At 48.3% G+C, this 17,860-nt stretch overlaps 2 protein-coding genes across 2 annotated transcripts in view; both read right to left on the bottom strand.

The window, feature by feature from the left end:
- The window catches only part of LOC137604636 (titin-like), a 152,815-nt gene that overhangs the window by 113,902 nt on the left and 21,053 nt on the right, over positions 1-17,860 (bottom strand). The window contains exons 38-63 of the mRNA XM_068328535.1: positions 16,001-16,051; positions 10,788-14,567; positions 10,072-10,350; positions 9,302-9,868; positions 8,890-9,171; positions 8,538-8,816; positions 7,719-8,000; positions 7,361-7,639; positions 6,991-7,278; positions 6,635-6,913; positions 6,272-6,553; positions 5,726-6,004; positions 5,352-5,630; positions 4,952-5,230; positions 4,574-4,864; positions 4,199-4,477; positions 3,832-4,113; positions 3,472-3,744; positions 3,103-3,381; positions 2,736-3,014; positions 2,363-2,650; positions 1,999-2,277; positions 1,513-1,794; positions 796-1,074; positions 437-718; positions 71-349 (exon numbers count right to left, since the gene is read on the bottom strand). Coding sequence (XP_068184636.1) covers positions 71-349; positions 437-718; positions 796-1,074; positions 1,513-1,794; positions 1,999-2,277; positions 2,363-2,650; positions 2,736-3,014; positions 3,103-3,381; positions 3,472-3,744; positions 3,832-4,113; positions 4,199-4,477; positions 4,574-4,864; positions 4,952-5,230; positions 5,352-5,630; positions 5,726-6,004; positions 6,272-6,553; positions 6,635-6,913; positions 6,991-7,278; positions 7,361-7,639; positions 7,719-8,000; positions 8,538-8,816; positions 8,890-9,171; positions 9,302-9,868; positions 10,072-10,350; positions 10,788-14,567; positions 16,001-16,051 — 10,857 coding nt within the window. The remainder of the gene's footprint in view (positions 1-70; positions 350-436; positions 719-795; positions 1,075-1,512; positions 1,795-1,998; positions 2,278-2,362; positions 2,651-2,735; positions 3,015-3,102; positions 3,382-3,471; positions 3,745-3,831; positions 4,114-4,198; positions 4,478-4,573; positions 4,865-4,951; positions 5,231-5,351; positions 5,631-5,725; positions 6,005-6,271; positions 6,554-6,634; positions 6,914-6,990; positions 7,279-7,360; positions 7,640-7,718; positions 8,001-8,537; positions 8,817-8,889; positions 9,172-9,301; positions 9,869-10,071; positions 10,351-10,787; positions 14,568-16,000; positions 16,052-17,860) is intronic.
- Positions 16,106-17,666, bottom strand: LOC137605451 (striated muscle-specific serine/threonine-protein kinase). Its single transcript, XM_068330153.1, has 3 exons — positions 17,129-17,666; positions 16,415-16,882; positions 16,106-16,161 (listed from the first exon to the last, which is right to left on the bottom strand). Exons 1-3 carry the CDS (start codon positions 17,454-17,456, stop codon positions 16,106-16,108), a joined length of 852 nt encoding a protein of 283 aa, XP_068186254.1. The 5' UTR covers positions 17,457-17,666.

Raw genomic sequence — 17,860 nt, forward strand, 5'->3', positions numbered from 1 at the left:
ATTTCTGAGCTCAGCGCTGATTAGACCAGAAGAACAATTCTAGAGGGGCGTGTATGCGATTGCCACCAACCTGAAACTGAAAACTTTGTTTTGGCAGAAGCTGTCCCAACGTTATTTGTGACCTCTAGTCTGTACTCTCCCGCATCGGCTTTATCAGCCGAACGGATCTTCAGAGTGGCAACTTTCTTGGTGAAGGACATCTGGTACTTGGCGCCAGCAGAGAGCTCTTTGTTATCCTTGAACCACTTAGTCTTTAGCTCTTTTGACCCAGACACTGTGACTTCAAGAGCAGTATTTTCTCCTGACTGTACATTCAAGGATTCTGGACTATCCACAATAGAGGCTGGTTCTAAAAGTTAGGGAAGAAGACAGGAATCTAAATGAATCCTGAACCCATCGGGAATGCTGATCTAATGAAGTCTGAAGTTCCACCAACCTAGAACGATCACTTGGGACACAGACTCCACAACTCCGGCATCGTTCCTCAGCTGGCAGGTGTACTTCCCAGCCGTGGTTGAGTCGGCCTTGGGAACCACAAGGATGGCCACATTATTCTCAAAGGTGATCTTCCTGTTGTCACCATCTCTGAGTATGTGGTCTTTGTCCTGAATCCAGGACACAGTCAAAGGCTCAGAGCCTTGTCCAGTAGCGGTCAGTCTCAACTCCTGGCCAACCGTCACTGACTGGTCAACCAGCTTCTTGACAAAAGTTGGTTGTTCTGAACAGTGATGGAAAAGTTAACGTGAGGAGAGGTAATCAGCTGGACTGGGCTCTGGGGACCAAGTCGGTACTTACCTTTCAGGCTAATGGTGGTGCGGCAGGATCCAGTTCCCACGTTGTTTGAGAGTTTACATTCGTAAAGACCAGCATCATTTTGGTCCAGTTTAATAATGTGCAGCGTAGCAGAGCTGCTATCGCTGACCATCTTGTACTTCCTGCTCTCCTTCAGGGGTCTTTTGTCTTTGTACCAGTTCACCTGTAAAGGTGGAGTGCCATACAACTCACAGTGCAGGCTGGCATCCTTTCCTTTAATGCCCTCCATGGGGCTTGGAGTCTTAGTAAAGGATGGGGACTCTGGAAAATATGTTGACAGATATTAAAACAAGAAACAAAATGTGTGGACAAGTTTGTTGCTCCACGGGACAAGAAGTGATTCTGAGGGTCCTGTGAAGGTTCAGTCCATGCAAGAGCAATCAATCCAGGAAAACAGGAAATGCTCGTTTATGTTCATGCTATGGCTGCAGGGCAGGAAAGGATGTGGTCAGGTCCGAGAGATCAGAATAAAAACACAAAAGGGTATGCAACCGATCATTCCATCAGACACAGGGAAAGGTCTCTGGAGAAGACTCATGCCACCCCCGATCTGTCCACCATGAGAGACGGGCTATTGGGTCCATGCTGAAGTTGTTAAAGATCCACGAACAACTGGGGGAGTTTCATTCATTTTTTTATTTTCATGCTTCCAAAGTTTAGAGAACCACAAAACACCAACGTTTAGACTCAATTGCTGACCTTGAACTGTGAGAATGGTGCTACAGCTCACACTGCCGGCGTCATTACGAGCCTCACAGGTATAGACGCCATTATCCTCAAAGCTTGTGGTGTGCAACTGGAGGTACGCCGCCGAGTCAACAAACATGACCTTATAGTTGTCTCCGTCGGTTATCTTTTGGTCGTTTTTGTACCAGCACATATTCAGGGAAGGTGAGCTGGTGGCTTTGCTCTCAAAACGGTGTCCTTCACGCTGCTTCACAAACGTAGCAGCAGGAAGTTTCTGGACAAACTGAGGAGGTTCTGTAAAGTCAAGAAAGACACGGGTTTATTATCAGCACAATTAAACGTAGCAGGAGGTGTGGAGGATTCAAGGTGACTGGACGCTGGAACAAAATGACTTTGAAGACATCACAGATGTAGATAAAAGAAAAGTTAGGACAAGTTAATGAAAGAAGCTGTGGAAATGGAGTGAGGCGGACAAAGACAAAAAAAGACTAGTCCAACCTTTCACCAACAGCTTTGCTGCACTTTTCACTGCGCCAGCTTCGTTGCTAACATGGCAAGAATAGACTCCGGACTGCAGAGTACCGAGGGAGTAGAGCTCAACCGACGAGGAACGCTCCTCCAGTTTAATCATACATGACGGCCCGGTGATGAGCTCCATGTCATCCTTGAACCATTTCACCATAAATGGAGGTGTTCCTTCAAACGCACTTTGGAACAGGGCTGTCGACTTTGGAATAACGGCCAGAGACTCGGGCTCGGCCGTGAATCTTGGTGGCACTAAAACCCACACAGAAACAACATGAAAACACATGAATGAAATCCTGAGTTCAACATTTAGAAAAGACTTCTGCTGGATTCTGACCTTTGGCTGTCAGAACACCGCTGCACACACAGCTGCCTGATCGGTTGGTGACCTTACAGGAATACTCTCCTGTGTCATCAGGCTCGGTCAGTTTAAACTCCAGCCACACGCTATTCTCAATCTGGAGCAGCTTATATTTGGAGCTCTCGCTGATCTTTTGCATCCCTTTGCTCCAATCAACTGATATGGGAAGAGAGCCAGCCACTTTGCACTCCATGGAAACCATAGAGCCCATAATCACCTGTGTGTTTGTTAATTTCCTGATGAATGTTGGAGGAATTACTTCTTCTGTTTGGAATCATAGCAAACCATGATTAGAATCCAGGAAAATCACAGAAAATCAAGCAGGCAAGACTTGAAGCATTTTACAAACCTAAGACAACAAGCGTAACTTCACAGCTGCACGTCCCAACAGAGTTGGTGGCTTCGAACTGGTACTCTCCTGCGTCTGCCATCTCAGACGCCTGGATGGTCACAACACTGAGGTTGTTCTCATAGGTCAGATGATGCTTTCTGCTTGACTGGAGCTCTTTGCCATTTTTAATCCATCTTACACTGATCTGTGGGGATCCAGACACCCTGCACTCAAGACTAACTGGATCACCACAGGTCACTTTGACTACCTCGGGTTTCTCTTGAATCATAGGTGGTTCTAAAACACCAAGGAGAAGAGGTGAGTGCCCTGTTACCATCACTGGAGCGAGATAGAATGGTAGGCAGAAGAATCAAGCGTGGGGTACCTTGCACTACCAGGGTGGCCAAGCACTTGTCCTGCCCCGCCTCGTTGACCACCTGGCAGGTGTACTTCCCGCCATGAGCCGCCTCACATGCGGGGATGCGGAGCATGGCCTCCTTATTGTTAAATATTCTCTTGATCTTTGGATCGTCTGGGATCCAGTTTCCATCTTTTTGCCATTGTACAGAGAGAGGAAGAGAACCCTCCACGGTGCAGAGGAAGACTGCAACCTCTCCCAGACTAGTGGAGATATTTTCGATCTTCTTCAAGAATTTTGGTGCGACTAATACAAAGAGAAGAAACCATTGTGATACCAGAAAGAACCCGGTCACGTATGGTTGGTGGGTGATTCATTACCGTTTGGAAAACCAACCTTTCAAAGACAAAGCTGCAGAGACGGTACAATGTCCAACATCATTGTCTACCACGCACTGATACGTGCCCACATCTTCCTCCTTACAGGTCTGGATCTTCAGGCTCACATGTTCACTTTCAATAATGTACTTCTGGCTGGATGCTATAGGTTTCTTATCTTTGATCCATGTGACCTTAAACGGAGCACTACCGGCCACTTTGCAGGCAAACACTGCTGCGTTACCTTTAACAACTTGAAGAGAAGTCGGCCCTTCAATGAACAGAGGAGGCTCTGAAACAAAAAAGTCAGCTAGGCTTAAACAAACTTGGATTTGTAATGGTAGCATGATATTAGAATAATAAACCCAGGAAAACCAACCTTTGACTTCTAGTTCAAAAGTACACGTTTCTGAGCCGGCCTCATTGCTGGCCTCACAGAAGTAAGTCCGGCTGTCGCTCTCAGTGACTTGACAAACCTCTAAGGAAGCCACAGAGTCGGAAAACGACATCTTGTGTTTGGCGCTTTGGTGAATCTCAGCTCCGTCTTTGAACCAGCGTACAGTGATCTCTGGAGTGCCACCAACCCGGCACTCCAGAACCTTACTGTCCCCTACTCTGACTACAGACACACCGTCAGGCTTTTCAATGAAATAGGGAGGTTCTGAAATAAAAACCATAAGTTATTGAACCTTGTGGATGGTTAACACTCCAAAGCAAACACAGGAAAGTGAGAGGTAAACATGAACCTTTAACAAAGAGAGTTGCCTGGCATGAACTGGAGCCCACATCGTTCTGTATTTCACAGACGTAGTCGCCTGAATCAGAAGATTTGACAAAGAAGAGCTCCAACGAGGTGGAAGCGCTGTCTTTAATGACCGAGCAGTCGGCACTGGGTAACACTTCTGTCTTGTTGGCAAACCATTTGATTGTCAGCGGAGGTGTTCCAGAGAAACAAACATCAAACTTAACCTTGGACCCAGGCAGAACCTTCATGGAGTCAGGCTTTCTAAGAATGCAGGGCGGCTCTGTTGGTGGACAAATTCCAGCATTATAAACAGTCACAACATATTCAAAGTGGTCCTGCCCTACATTTGAAGGAAGCAGAGAATGTGAGTTGGAACCTTTAACAAACAGACTTCCAGAGCAGCGGACGGATCCGGCCTGGTTGGTCGCCCTGCAGACATAGCGGCCGCTGTCATTACTGTCCAACTGAATGATTTCCAGGAAAGCCACATTCTCAAAAAACGAGCATTTATGCTTGTCATCAGTCCGGATCTCTGTCTCGTCTTTGAACCACTGAGTTGTCATGGGCAGGGAGCCAGAAACAAGGCAATCCAGCTGAGCAAACGATCCTCTGATACCTTCTGTTTTCTCCTTCAACTCTCTCATGAAAGACGGTTTGATAATTTGATCTAATATGTAAACAGTGCAAAAGCGTTAGAGTTGGTTGTTTGGATAAATGAACAGTAACATGATGCTAGTCGATTCGATGAACTGACCTAAGACAGTCAAGATAGTCTCACAAGAACTGAGCGCAGCGCTGTTTGACACCTCGAAGGTGTATTCGCCACTGTCGCTCTTGTCTGCTTTCAGGATCTTGAGCACAGAGCTGGTGTCTGAGCTCTGGACTCTGTACCTCTGGCCTGAAGTCAGTTCCCTTCCTGCCTTCGTCCATTTGGACTTCAGTGGTTTGGTACCTGAAAACTGGCATTCTAGCCTCGCTGGGTCGCCCTGGGTTACACGGATGGACTTAGCAAATTCTAAAATACAGGCTGGGTCTGAGACAAAAGACAATCATCCAGAACAGATTAGCTGCGATCAATCAAGACATGAAAGCAACACACGAAAGCTGGACATGAAAACAGCAGCAGAGACGAGACTCACAAACGTCCTACAAACCTGTGACTACCAGAACGGCGGCACATCTCTGAATCCCGGCCTTGTTCTGTGCCTGACACACATATTTGCCACCGTGTGACAACTGAGCATTTTTCAAAGTCAACATGGCACTTCTGAGGTCATAAGACATCTTAACATGCTCGTCTTCTGTGAGCTCATGACCGTCTTTGATCCAGGAGAAAGTCATGGGAAGTGATCCAGACAACATGCACTTCATAGAGACCTCAGAGCCCACAATGCAGGACACATCCTCTAGTCTCTCAACAAATGATGGAGGTTCTAGTGGGAGAAGACCACAAGTCAGACTGAGGGCTGAAACAGAAACTGTGAGAACAAACATGATGCACATCACAGAAACACGTCCTTTGACTAACCTTTCAGTGAAATTTGGAAAGAACAAGTTGCGTCGCCCACATCGTTTGCCACAGTGCACTGGTACGCACCGGCATCTTTGGCCTCACACTTTGAGATGTGGAGACTAGCTGTGTCGTTATCAACACTGATCTGATGCCGTTTGTCTTTTCTGATCAGCTTATCATTGAGCAGGCAACTTATTTCAAAGGGAGGGGAACCTGAAACAGTTCCCTCCATGAAAATGTCCGATCCCTTTACAAACTCAGCCGATTCAAAAGGCCTGAGAAACTCTGGAGGTTCTATAAAGAAGATTATACAAGTTATGTTAGGTCAACGAAGAGCCGAAGGGCAGATTTTTGTTCCGTGAGGTCAGTTTAGTCCACAAGATTCTGGTATATGTTCAGAGACTCCACAGTACCGGTGTCGAATGGAGGTCCAATTGGGTCTGTTACCGTCAGCAACGGTACCTAACACTTCTGAACATGTGACAGAACTATGTGGACCAGACTTCCTGCCACAGGTCTAGGGCTCCATTAAACTAAAATGAGGACAACTAGTGAACCAACCTTTGACCGTCACCGAGCTGCTACACTGGTCTCTGCCGGCCTCGTTCGACGCCACACACACATAATGTCCACTGTCCTCAACAGAAGAGTTCTCCACATCCAGAGTGGAGATCGAGTCCTCAAAGGACACGGCGTGTCTGCTGTCGGGGGTGATTTCAGAGCCATTCTTAAACCATGTCACGCTAATCACAGGGCTACCCTGCACTTTGCCAGACAACTTCAGAGGTTGTCCACTTTTCAGCAGCAGGGAGGGCTCAAGTTTCATAGTAAATGTTGGGGCTTCTGTGGATCAACAGCAATCAAAGGATGAGTAAAGGAGGCAAACAGCTCAGGAAGCCACTTTAGAAGAGGAGGAAACCGCACCTTTAACAAACAGGACTGCGGTGCAGTCCACCTTCCCAGCCTCATTGGATATTTGGCAGGTGTATTTCGCAGAGTCGCTTGGTTTCACAGAGTGAAGCTCCAAGGAGCTGGAAGAGGCGTCCTTCCTTATGAAACACTTCCCCCCAGTGAAAACCTCCTTCTCCTCTCTGAACCACTTGACAACCAGAGGAGCTGAGCCTGTAAAGGCCGCCTTTATAACAACATCTGAGCCCTGTGAAGCATCCTGGGAGTGAGGGCTCACCGTGAACGTGGGAGGCTCTGGAGTTAGAAGAGCAAACAGTGAAAACCTACTCCTGCCTGATCGGTCTCAGCTAGAAGAGATCCACGGCTCTGACCTTTGATGGACAAAGTCCCGCTTGTCTCTTTTTGGCCGGCGTCATTGGACGCCCTGCAGGTGTAGACGCCGCCGTCGCTCTGCTGGAGGCCACAGATCGCCACGGAGGCGGTGCTCTCACTGAAATCAAGTTTGTACTTGTCTCCGCTGTGGATTTCTTTGTTGTCCTTGTACCAGGACACAACCAGCGGTTGAGAGCCGGCGACCCTGCACTCCAGAGTCATGCTACTACCCACATTTCCAGCCACTTTCTTTAGAGTTTTTGTGAAGGACGGCGGAACAGCTCGATCTGTGTGAGGGATACGAAACAAACCGTTACGCAGGGCCGAGTGGGAAACGTCGGTCATGATGTGTTCTGGGCTCAAACTGACCTATGACGGCGACCGAGCAGGTGCACTGCTCTTTGCCGACTTTATTGGAAACCTCCATCATGTACTCTGACGTGTCACCCTTGTCAGCCATGAGAATCTTTAAGATGGCGGTGTTCTCCTTCACCGTCATTCTATATTTGCGCCCACTGATCATTTCCTTGCCATCTTTCAACCACTTCACTTTCAAGTCTGGACTTCCTGAAATCCTGCACTCCAATGTGGCGGAGTCGCCTGCAGTGACGCTGATGGAGGCAGCTTTCTCTAAGATCCTAGCAGGTTCTGAGATAAAACAGCAGCTTTAGAACGTTTCAGCGCTTATGTCTGAGATATTTCTAAATCAACAGGAAACAGTTCTAACCTTGGACCGATAACACAGCTTCACATTTCTGCTGTCCCGCCTCATTCTCAGCCATACAAGTGTACTTGCCGCCGTGTTTTATCTCTACAGACGAGAAGGAAATGCTAACGACATTGTTCTCAAATGTCATTTTGACACTGGGATCATCATCTCTGAGCAGCTGGGAGTCTTTCATCCACTTGGTGCTGATGGGAGCGGAGCCCTTCAGGGTTCCCTGCAGCTTCACCGTGTTCCCCAGCACCGCTGTAGCGCTCTCAATCCTCTTTGAGAACAGAGGTAGTTCTGAAAGACCATGACCAATATTTACAGGAACAGCAGCCAAGACACATTGGACTACCTAAAATCTTCTATTTGATGAGGAGTGAATGCTGGAGGAGGGAAGCTGACATCATCAAGAACCTGAGCTGAAGGCTGAGGTGAAAATCTATGAAAACGGACTGGGCCAATCAGGACAAAGAATCAGCTTCATGTTTAATTTAATTAACCCCCCAAAAAAACAAAAGAAAAGAGACTATCGCTTACAGTAAGGTCATTTAAGATACCTCAATAACTGAAGACTATTAGTGTGGTCTAGGCAAATTAGAAACTGAAACCTTCTGTTTGTTCAGACAGGAAACTCCACGGTTTTCAGAATATCTGAACTTTAAACAGGAATTTCTCACTGAAAGTGTGAATGCAAATGAATATTCAACAGAAATAATCAGTTTAATGGGAAATATTTCACTGAAAACCAAGATCATTAATGTTGAGTTTGTTTAGAATTGAAAGAACAGCTGTCAGACATCCCAGCATCCCCTCCTCACTCGTCTCTTCTTTTACCTTTCTGTTTAACGGAGGCCTTCGAGGTGACCGATCCGACCTCGTTAGAAACCACACATTCATACTCCCCGGCGTCAGAACCCTCGAAGGAGCGGATCTCCAGAGAGGTCAAAGCTCCCTGGGACACTATCCTGAACTTCTTATCTGGAGTCAGGCGTGTCTTATTCTTTCTCCAGGTCACCTCAAACGGGGCAGTGCCCTCCAGCTCACACTCCAGCACCGCCACTGAACCTCTGACCACCTCTGTGGAGACTAACTCCTTTGTGAAGGACGGCGGTTCTGAAGGGGAACAGGTTGGGTTAGAGGAGCCCTGACTCCAACGGGACGCATCTAAATCAGGCTTCCTACACACCTTTCACAGTGGCTTTAGTGCTGCAGCTTTCACAACCAGACTCATTAAGAACCTCACACGTGTAGCTCCCGCTGTCGGCCAGCGTCACATCCTGTATCTCCAGGGAGGCCACGCCCTCCTTCAGACTGACGTCATATCTGCCGCCAGCAGTCAGCTGACTGTTATTAAAGAACCAGCTGGTGTGGAGCTCAGGCGAGCCTTTGACGGTGCACTGCAGCCGCCCGGCGCCACCTTGCTTCCAGACTGTGGCGGTTTCCAACCTCTTTGCAAAAACTGGTGGCTCTGAGTGGGTGTGTGGGCGGAGAGATTTCAAGGCAAAACAACATCATGAAATGGACTAAACAGAATCAAACTTTCATCTTCAACGCTAGTCGGTTGAGCGGCCGTTAGCTGTGGACTAGATAGATCTTACCTTGTACCTTCACCGAGGTGGAGCAAGCTGAACTCCCAGCTTGATTTGTAACTGTGCACATATAAATACCACAATCCTTCAGGGTGGTTTTTGGGATCTCAAGAGCGACTGTCTTATCCTCAAAAGACAGTCTACAGTCCGGAGACTGGTGCACTTTTCTACCATCTCTAGTCCAGGTGGAGGTCACTCCGGTGTCCTCGTCCACCTGACACTCCAGGCGCAGTGGAGCTCCAACCACGGCAGCGATCGGACCCAGGGGCTTAATAAAGTTTGGCTTTTCAATCACACGCAGCTCCATGCTGCACTCCGCCGTGCCAACGCTGTTGGACACCTTGCACACATACAGCCCCCTGTCCGACGCCTCGATCTGGGTTATTTCAAGAGTGTGCTTATTTTTTTCACAAGACATTTGGTAGTTTGGAGAGCCTTTGGCTAAGGCCCGGTCATCTTTTAGCCACACAACATTCAGTGGAGACGATCCTGCTATTAAACAGTGTATGAAGCCCCTCTGTCCAACATACAGAGTCTGAGGGCCAGGTTTAGTTATAAAGGCAGGAGGACATTGCTCTATGAGGGTTAAGAGAAAGAGAAACACATTAGTGGTAACATCTTATACCCACTGGATTTACCTTAATCTTAACCTGACAAGCAAACCAGCAAAGAACAAAGTTCCAAGAACTAAAGTTCATGCTGAGAAACCCGGCAGAAGCAGGAAACAATCAGAGTTCTCCATTCAACACCAACACTAGCCCCAAAGACGCCGCTCTTACCTGTCACACTGAGGGAGGCGGAGCACTCGTCACTGCCGTGCTGATTGGACGCCTTGCAGGTGTATTCACCGCTATCGTCCTTGTTGGGGCTCAGAAGTTCCAGACAGGAAGTGCGGTAGCGACTAACAATCCTGTACTTGTCGCCGTCTTTGATGGGTTGTGCATCTTTCAACCACTTGAAGCTCACATTGGGAGCATCCTCAGTTTCACACTCAAACTTGGCCGTGTTACCAATGTTGATCTCCACAGGGGCAATTCTGTGCCTGAACACGGGTTTGACTGTTATTGGACAGAAAGAGGGAAAAGTAAGTAAATGAATAGATAAATAAAAGAATACAGAAAGAGTTCAGATGGAATCACAAAGGGGGAATGTTTCTATTGGAGGGATGACCTGAAATGGAAAGGGTTGTGACTGTGGAGGAAGAAAAATGGTTTTAGTTGAGGCTGACAATGTCATGAAAGGAATTCTGTGGTGAGAAAAGGAAAGAAAACAAGTGAACAAGGAAATAAAACAAGTGAACCAGAAATGAGGAATGATGACTGTTAAAGGTGAATGAAGGACAATGGTGTGAAGGCCTGAAGGAGGAGTGAAGATGAAACTCATGACTTCAAGTTAATCTTTTTCAAGGGTTTTCAGGTTGGAGGTTTGTAGACAACGGAGCACGAACTTGGTCAGTATGTGAAGTTAGTTGATGATTATCAAAGAATCATCAAACCTCTTGGGACCACAGTGAGTCTTGAAGACGTTGTTGTCTTGCCGGCCTCATTTTCAGCCTCACAGACATACTCCCCTTGATGCCTCTCCTTGAACACCTTGTTGATGATGAGTGTGTATGTGTCGTGATCTTTAGAACACTTGAATTCTTTGCCAGATTTCACCAATTGTCCATTGAAAAGCCAGTTAATACTGGTAACAAACTTAATGGTGGTGCTAAAAACAGCCTTTCCATTTTCCTCAGCGCAAACATCTTTGAGCGAATCGACAACGACAGGATAATCCACCAGATTATCAGACGACTCGCTGATCATGATTGACTCTGAAAGATACTCCTCTTTAGTCTCTCTGTGGGCAGAAATGCCCACACCTCGATCAACCTGATCCAAAGGTGCAGATGTGGTTACCTCCCTCTCTGACCTGACTGACTTCCTGCTCACATGGATGGATTCACCGACTTCAGACAGAGTCTTAACCGTTTCAGTTTGGAAAGATGCCCGGGTTTCGGTTTTAATGGCTATAGATCGCGATTCGGCAGAAGAGAACCCAACTGCGCTCTCGGCCACCATCAAGGTGTCCATCTCGGAGGACGACATTGTTGCACTTTGAAAAGATGGCCTGGCTTCAGTTTTGACAACTGCAGACTGTGATGCAGCAGGAGGAAACCCAACTGTGCTTTCTGCCACCATCAAAGTGTTTACCACAGATGACAGAACCTGTTTGGATGGCGCAGAGCTAACCAGCCCTCTCTGGGGCTTGTCAATCTGCATGGTGCCCGGCTGCTCCGATGGAAGACTCTGCTGATCTTGGAAAGCCATCGCATGCAGAGCCCCCTGGAGTTCAGACCTAAGGTCCGCTGTCTGAGGGTATTCCCCTTCAAAGGACAGTGTGAGTTCCATGGGGGCACCGGGAGCTGAGATTATGTAGGTATACGTGGCCCGTTTGGGCTCTCTCTGGACCTTCACCTCCTGTATTTCCACCTTCTCTAATTTTCCTACAACGTCGGCGAGTAACACTGGTTGGTCGCTGGCCACCGCCGACCGGAGGGCATCTCTGAGTTGACTTTGTACGTTCAGACTTGTTGGTTTGGGGATCTGGATGACAAAGGCCAGTTCTTTATGTAGACTCTGGGCATCCTGCGACTCGTGAACAAACAGAAGTCTTTTCGGTTGCGTCAAGACCCCAGTGGTGGAGCTTTCTGATTTATGTATTTCACATGACTGCTCACCCATGATGACCTGCTTCTCTTCCAGCAACACAGACTGTCTGACAGACTGACCCTCCTGGATCTGGACGGCAAAGTCTTGCTCAGCTGCTTCTAGGATGGTACAGCTTTCAGTGGCGACCGCCTTCTCTTCGATGGAAACTGGTTTCTTGGTGATCTTAGGCTCGGTTTTCATCTTAGGGCTGAACTTCTCATTAGCTTGAAGGCTGACGGCGTGACCCTCCTCTAGAATGTGTGTGTCTGTGACGTTCAAGGAATGCATGATATTCCAGTAATCCTCCTTTTGGACTAGCGCCCGCTGCTGTTTGACATCGGTAACAAAGGGAGTGTCCTTTGGCAGTTGCATCGGCTGAGAAGAAAGCGTTAGGATGCTCAGAGGCTTGGGCTCGTTTCTCAGCTGGGACTGGAACCCAGTCACGGACACGTCCAGGTCTTTGTGACAATCAGCTGTGACCACCCTTCTCTCTTCTGAGGTGGCGGCATGCCTTCTAGCTTTTTCTTGTTTCTGAAATGCCATCTGCTTGTCAGGTTTAGTGACGACAAGAGGTTCTTCTTTAGGTAAAACCGATAGAGAATGAATTATCTGAAGGTGTTTGGTTTGCTGGGACTCTTTCTTTGGCTGAACTGATGTGGTGTCGGTCTTTGTCGAGAACTCTAGAGTTGCTTCACAAACTGTAGTTGTTTGGTCTTCTTGTGTAACTGAATGCAACAGCATGGGACTCTTCAGTGGTTCTGCCTGCTCGGCAGGCGGCTTTTCGCTGCTGAACCTACCCTCAGACTGCAGGACATCCTGATCGCTGATAACCTGAAGTTTCAAGGTTCTGTCGCCCTCTTGCTGAGGTTGTAGACAAACAGAAGATGCTATACCCGGCACCTGTCCTGTCTGCTCACCCTGCAGTTCATATTTCTCTTCAGCGCTTACGGCTGACTTGTAGACCACATCTTTCCCTGGGAAGACGCCCTTCTCCTCTGGGCGGTCTACTTTGAAGACTTGCTCCTTCCATAAATCCTCTCTGGTTTCACTGACCGGTGCAACCACAGGCTTTGGTTGCTCCTTCTCAATCAAAGGTTTAGTGGCTTCATCCAAAGCGGTCAGAGCTTCTGAGTGTTCCTCTGTGACTGGAAGCTGCCCTGTAGACTGAGCCGAGTATAAAACCTTGAGACCCTCTGCGATCTTGAAACTCCTCTCTTCCTCTGGCCTGAGAGTCATGCCCGCTACTTCATCACGGATGTAAAGGGTGGCATCTACTTGATGACTGCTAACAAGCTGCTTGGGCTCAGTGGAGGTCTTCACATGTTCTGGAGCGCAGTCCGCCAAGGTGTCAGTTCTGACTGTGGTGAGAGGTAAGATGTCCTCAGACGTGGCTGACAGGAGCTTTGATGTCTGCTCGCTGGACAGCTCCAGTTCTACCACCTCTGGGCTGCAGATCCTCTTAGAGTGTTGCTCACTGATCTCCTGCCTCTCCTGAACAGACGACAAGAATTTTGCCACGTGAAGCTGTTTCGTAGGAACAGCTGAGACGTGGAGTTGAGGAGTGGAAGTCAAAGAAACCCTCTCCTGTAAGTCATGAGCTTGCAGCACTGCTGCCTGCTGGGTAAGCGTCTCCTTGTGGAGGGTGGCAGCAGTGACCTCAAGCTCCCGGAGAACCCCCACTTCTTCGCTGGGGATGATCTGCCGGTCTTCGGTACTGATGGTGTAGATCATCTGATCACTTCGCTCCTGGTTGGATCTGGACTCTGTGGTCTGTTCATTCATAGAGATTTTCAAATCTTTGGTTTTCTTAACCAACTCTCGCTCTTCGTAAATTTTCTCCCTGAGAACCAGGAGCTCGGCGGTGCAAGAGGCTTCGCCATACTGGTTGGAGGCCTTACAGGTGTAGACGCCACTATCTTCTTGTTTGACGCTTTTAATATTAATAAAGCCTGAGCCGTCTGGGTTGTTCACAATGATAGAGAACCCACTGGGCTGAACCTGGAAGCTGCCTCTGAGCCACCGAATGTCAGGCAGAGGTTCTCCGGTCACGGCGTACCTGAAGAACCCCTGGCCTCCCTCAGACAGCTGAAGAGACTCGATGGTTCTAGTGAACTCTGGAGGTTTGCCAGTTGGAACCAACGCTTTCCTTTCTGGCTCCTTCACATGAACTTGCAAATAAGAAGTGCAAGACGATTGGCCGAACCTGTTCCTGACAGTGCAGGAGTACTCGCCTTCAAGCTGCTTCTCAACTTTGCCGATGATCAAGCTGTATTCATCTCGATCATGACGGAACGTATACGTAGAGGAACTGGTTATATTTGTCCCATTATGGAACCACTGGATCGTGGGTTTAGGGAAACCCAACACTTTGACAACAAACAAAGCGCTTTCTCCAACAGTCGCAGCTACTGGAGAAAGTTCGCTGAGGAAAATGGGTTTTTCTTTCTTCTTCTCCAAAGTGCTGGAGAAGCATTTGGACTCTGGCCTGACTTCAAGTGATCTGGTTTTATCTGGTAACTTTAGGCCGGTGTAGAATGACTCCTGGGTTTCCTTCTCCACTGTGATGGTTGAAGTACAGAGCGCTGAGTTGAATAACGACAGTTTAAAGTAAGACACAAATTGGACCACCACACAAAATAAACATTTAGTCATTTTTGGTTGCAAAGCAACTCAAATAACATTTAACAGAAATACAGTAGAACCTCAAGATATGAGCAAAACTCTGTCCATATTTTTGTTCGACATACAGTGATACCTCTACTTACAAATGTCTCTACTTACGAAATTTTCTATTTACGAAATTTCTCAGCAGGAAACTTTTTACCTCTACTTACGAAAGAAATTTCGACTTACGTAATGTAAAAACACAGTATCAGCTGATAATCGAATCTCCCACAGGTTCCTGAACGGAACATTCTCATAGCTGCTCTGCCCTTGGCAATTACCTATTACGTATCTTCCTGGCATCCCATTGGCTAAGACGGATGCCACTCCACCTCTGTGTGGCGCTAGATCGGTGCTTCAGCATTCGGCACTCAACCCGTGAGGTAGTCTGATAGTTTTGCGCAAAAATAAGAACTTTTTGAGTACGTATTCACTATGGACCCCAAGAAAGTGACGGAGAAAAGAAGAAAAGAAAGAAAAGAGTTTTTTTGTCCATACAAACAAAGCAAGACATAATAGAAAAGCGTGAAAAAGGGATGCGTTTGGTTTATCTCGGCAAAGAATATGGCCGAATTGCATCTACAATCGCCATGTAATCAAAACAAAAGGAAGTTTAAGAAGTTTAAGGCATCGCTTGGGTGGTTGTAGAAGTTTAAAAGGAGGACTGGATTTCACTCTGTTGTTCGGCATCGTGAGATACGAGCGCATGAACCAAAGAGAGCAAAAAACAAAGAGGACATGACCGTCATTATTATTCTTTATTCTATTCTTTGTTTTTTATGTTATGCACAGCTCTCATTTATTGTGCAATAATCTAATCGCAACATGTATTTGTTAAATGTTTTGATGCATTTTTATGCTTTATAAAATATTTATGTTGGAATTTTTTGGGGCTTGGAATGAATTAGGGTATTTGCATGGAAAACGTGTCTCTACTTACGTAATTTTCTGCTTACGTAATTTCTTCCTGAACAAGTTAATTTTGTAAGTAGAGATACCTCTGTACAAAAGCAAAAACACCACCATGTGTTGGTGGATCGATACAACATCAGTGAGACCGGATCTCGTTCTTTACCACGTGTTGGCAGATGGATACAACATCAGTGAGACCGGATCTCGTTCTTTATCACTTTACTTTATTTCTTTGCTTTATCTTTAGTGACAGAATGGATTCAACTCGTATCTCGAGGCTCTACTTTATCGTATTTCCTACTATATATTTTCCATTTGTTCCCCTGTTTTTAACACTTCAGTAGATAAAAAACGAACGATCTCTAAACAGAACAGGGTTCAACCTTTGAACAAAGCTTCTAAACACGTGTCCTTCTTTCAGACAGGGACTAATATTTACCTTTGACCTCCTCCTGCACCTGAGGGACGGGTTCCTGCTCCACAGCAGTGACTGTAAACACACAGAAAGGGAATAGTTAACACCAACCCCCACCTGCACACAACCTCATATGGTGCAGACTGTTAGCATCAGTGACAGGTCGTGCATCCATATCATCTGTTCTGGGGGGTGAAGTGACGTTTGGCATGCGTCCTCTGGTCTGGTCTACTGTGGGTCTGGTGGTGTGAGTGTGTGTGTGTTGTAGTCAGTAAAGCTGGACGTGTGTGTGAGGACGTGTGTGTGAGGATGTGTGCATGAGGACGTGTGCATGAGGACGTGTGTGTGAGGACGTGTGCCTACAGGAAGCAGTGTGATGGGTGTTGGGCCCACAGGAAGCCCGAGCGAGCAGAAGGACCAAAGCATGCAGGTGCCAACCTTTCATCACTGGGGGGTACCCAGCATTCCCCGCTGAGCCCCCGCGTCCAGGTCCCACATTGTTACCATTACCCCAGCAAAGGGGGCCATCATGTTTCAGAGAGAACGACACCGAGTCGTCAACATTCAACCGGTTGTAAAGCCAAATGACAACAGGCGAGGGCGCCCCCTTCGCAACGCAACTCAAAGCCCCCCCGCTGGCGTTTGTGACCAGCAGCTCGGGGGGGAGTCTGATCAGGAAGTCGGGCCAGCCGGAGGGGCGTCGCCCCCCGGCGCCGTCGGGGAAGCACAGGTGGCTGATGAGGCTCAGGGGTCTCTGAGACGGCGGCGGCGACAGGCCCAGCTTCTCCAGTGCCTCCTGCTTGTTGTGCTCAGAGGGGCCACTAGGGGCCGCCCTGTCTGCCTGAGACACTTTACGCACAGAATCGGTAGGGATGGGGGTTTCTGCTGTGACATTTGCTTCTTTGGCTGGGTGAGGATAAAGTTAGGAGAGTCATTAGGGGTCAGCATCAGGTGACTCAACACTAAAGGGGTTAGTAGGATGGGAGATGAGGTTAGCGAGGCGGGGGCTGGACCACAGCTGGTTATTCCATCACATCTAACAGGTTACAGGCTAAGAGGAGATATTAAATACTAGGGAGGGGAGCAGGAGCTGGTGGAGAGGTGGGATGGACCAGAAGGAGACACAGACCAGTAGGAAATAAAAAAAACCACCTTCGACGGTCAGCTGGGCCGACGAGCTGTTGTGGCCGTGTGTGTTGTTGGCGGTGCAGCGGTACACCCCCTGGTCGGCCACGCCCACGCCCTGAATAACCAGGGACAAGAGCCCCCCCATCTGAGAGCTCCTGGCCCGCTCCTGGGCCACGCTCCGGCCGTCATGATCCCACACCACCCCGGTGAAGGGCAGCCCGTCGAACGAGCAGCGGAACTCAGCCACCTCGCCGCTGCGCACCTGGACGTCACTCATCTCCATCAGCAGCCGGGGGGGGCCCGGGGGTGTCCAATCAAAGCCGCTCGTCTCCACAGAGCGCTCACTCTCCATCTGAATCTCAACAGCGCTCCAAGACGTGGAGGAGCTGTGGCTGAGCGTCTGTGTAACCTGGACGCTGTGGGACGTGTGACCCCCCCAGCGGGAGCTGAGTTCAGCCCCCGCCCTCGAGGCGCTAGCTAAGAATGTACAATCTGGGCAATAAGAAAGAGTAGAAGAATTAGGTCAGCAAATCATCACGGAGGTTCTTCAGGCGACGTTCAGCTGGAGGGGGGGCGCTTAGTTGGCATCAGGGAGGGTGGGGCTGGTGGCTGGGGGGCCAAACCAACAACAGGTCGAGCCTGAGTTCAGCTCTGATCATGCTGCATTCCTCTGGACAGAAGATCCACCACACAGAGAAGACGTGACCTCTGACCTCTAACACGGACCAGCATGCAACACACCTCCCTTACGGAAAT

Source organism: Antennarius striatus, chromosome 12 (assembly GCF_040054535.1).
Source record: "Antennarius striatus isolate MH-2024 chromosome 12, ASM4005453v1, whole genome shotgun sequence".
NCBI lineage: Eukaryota > Metazoa > Chordata > Actinopteri > Lophiiformes > Antennariidae > Antennarius > Antennarius striatus.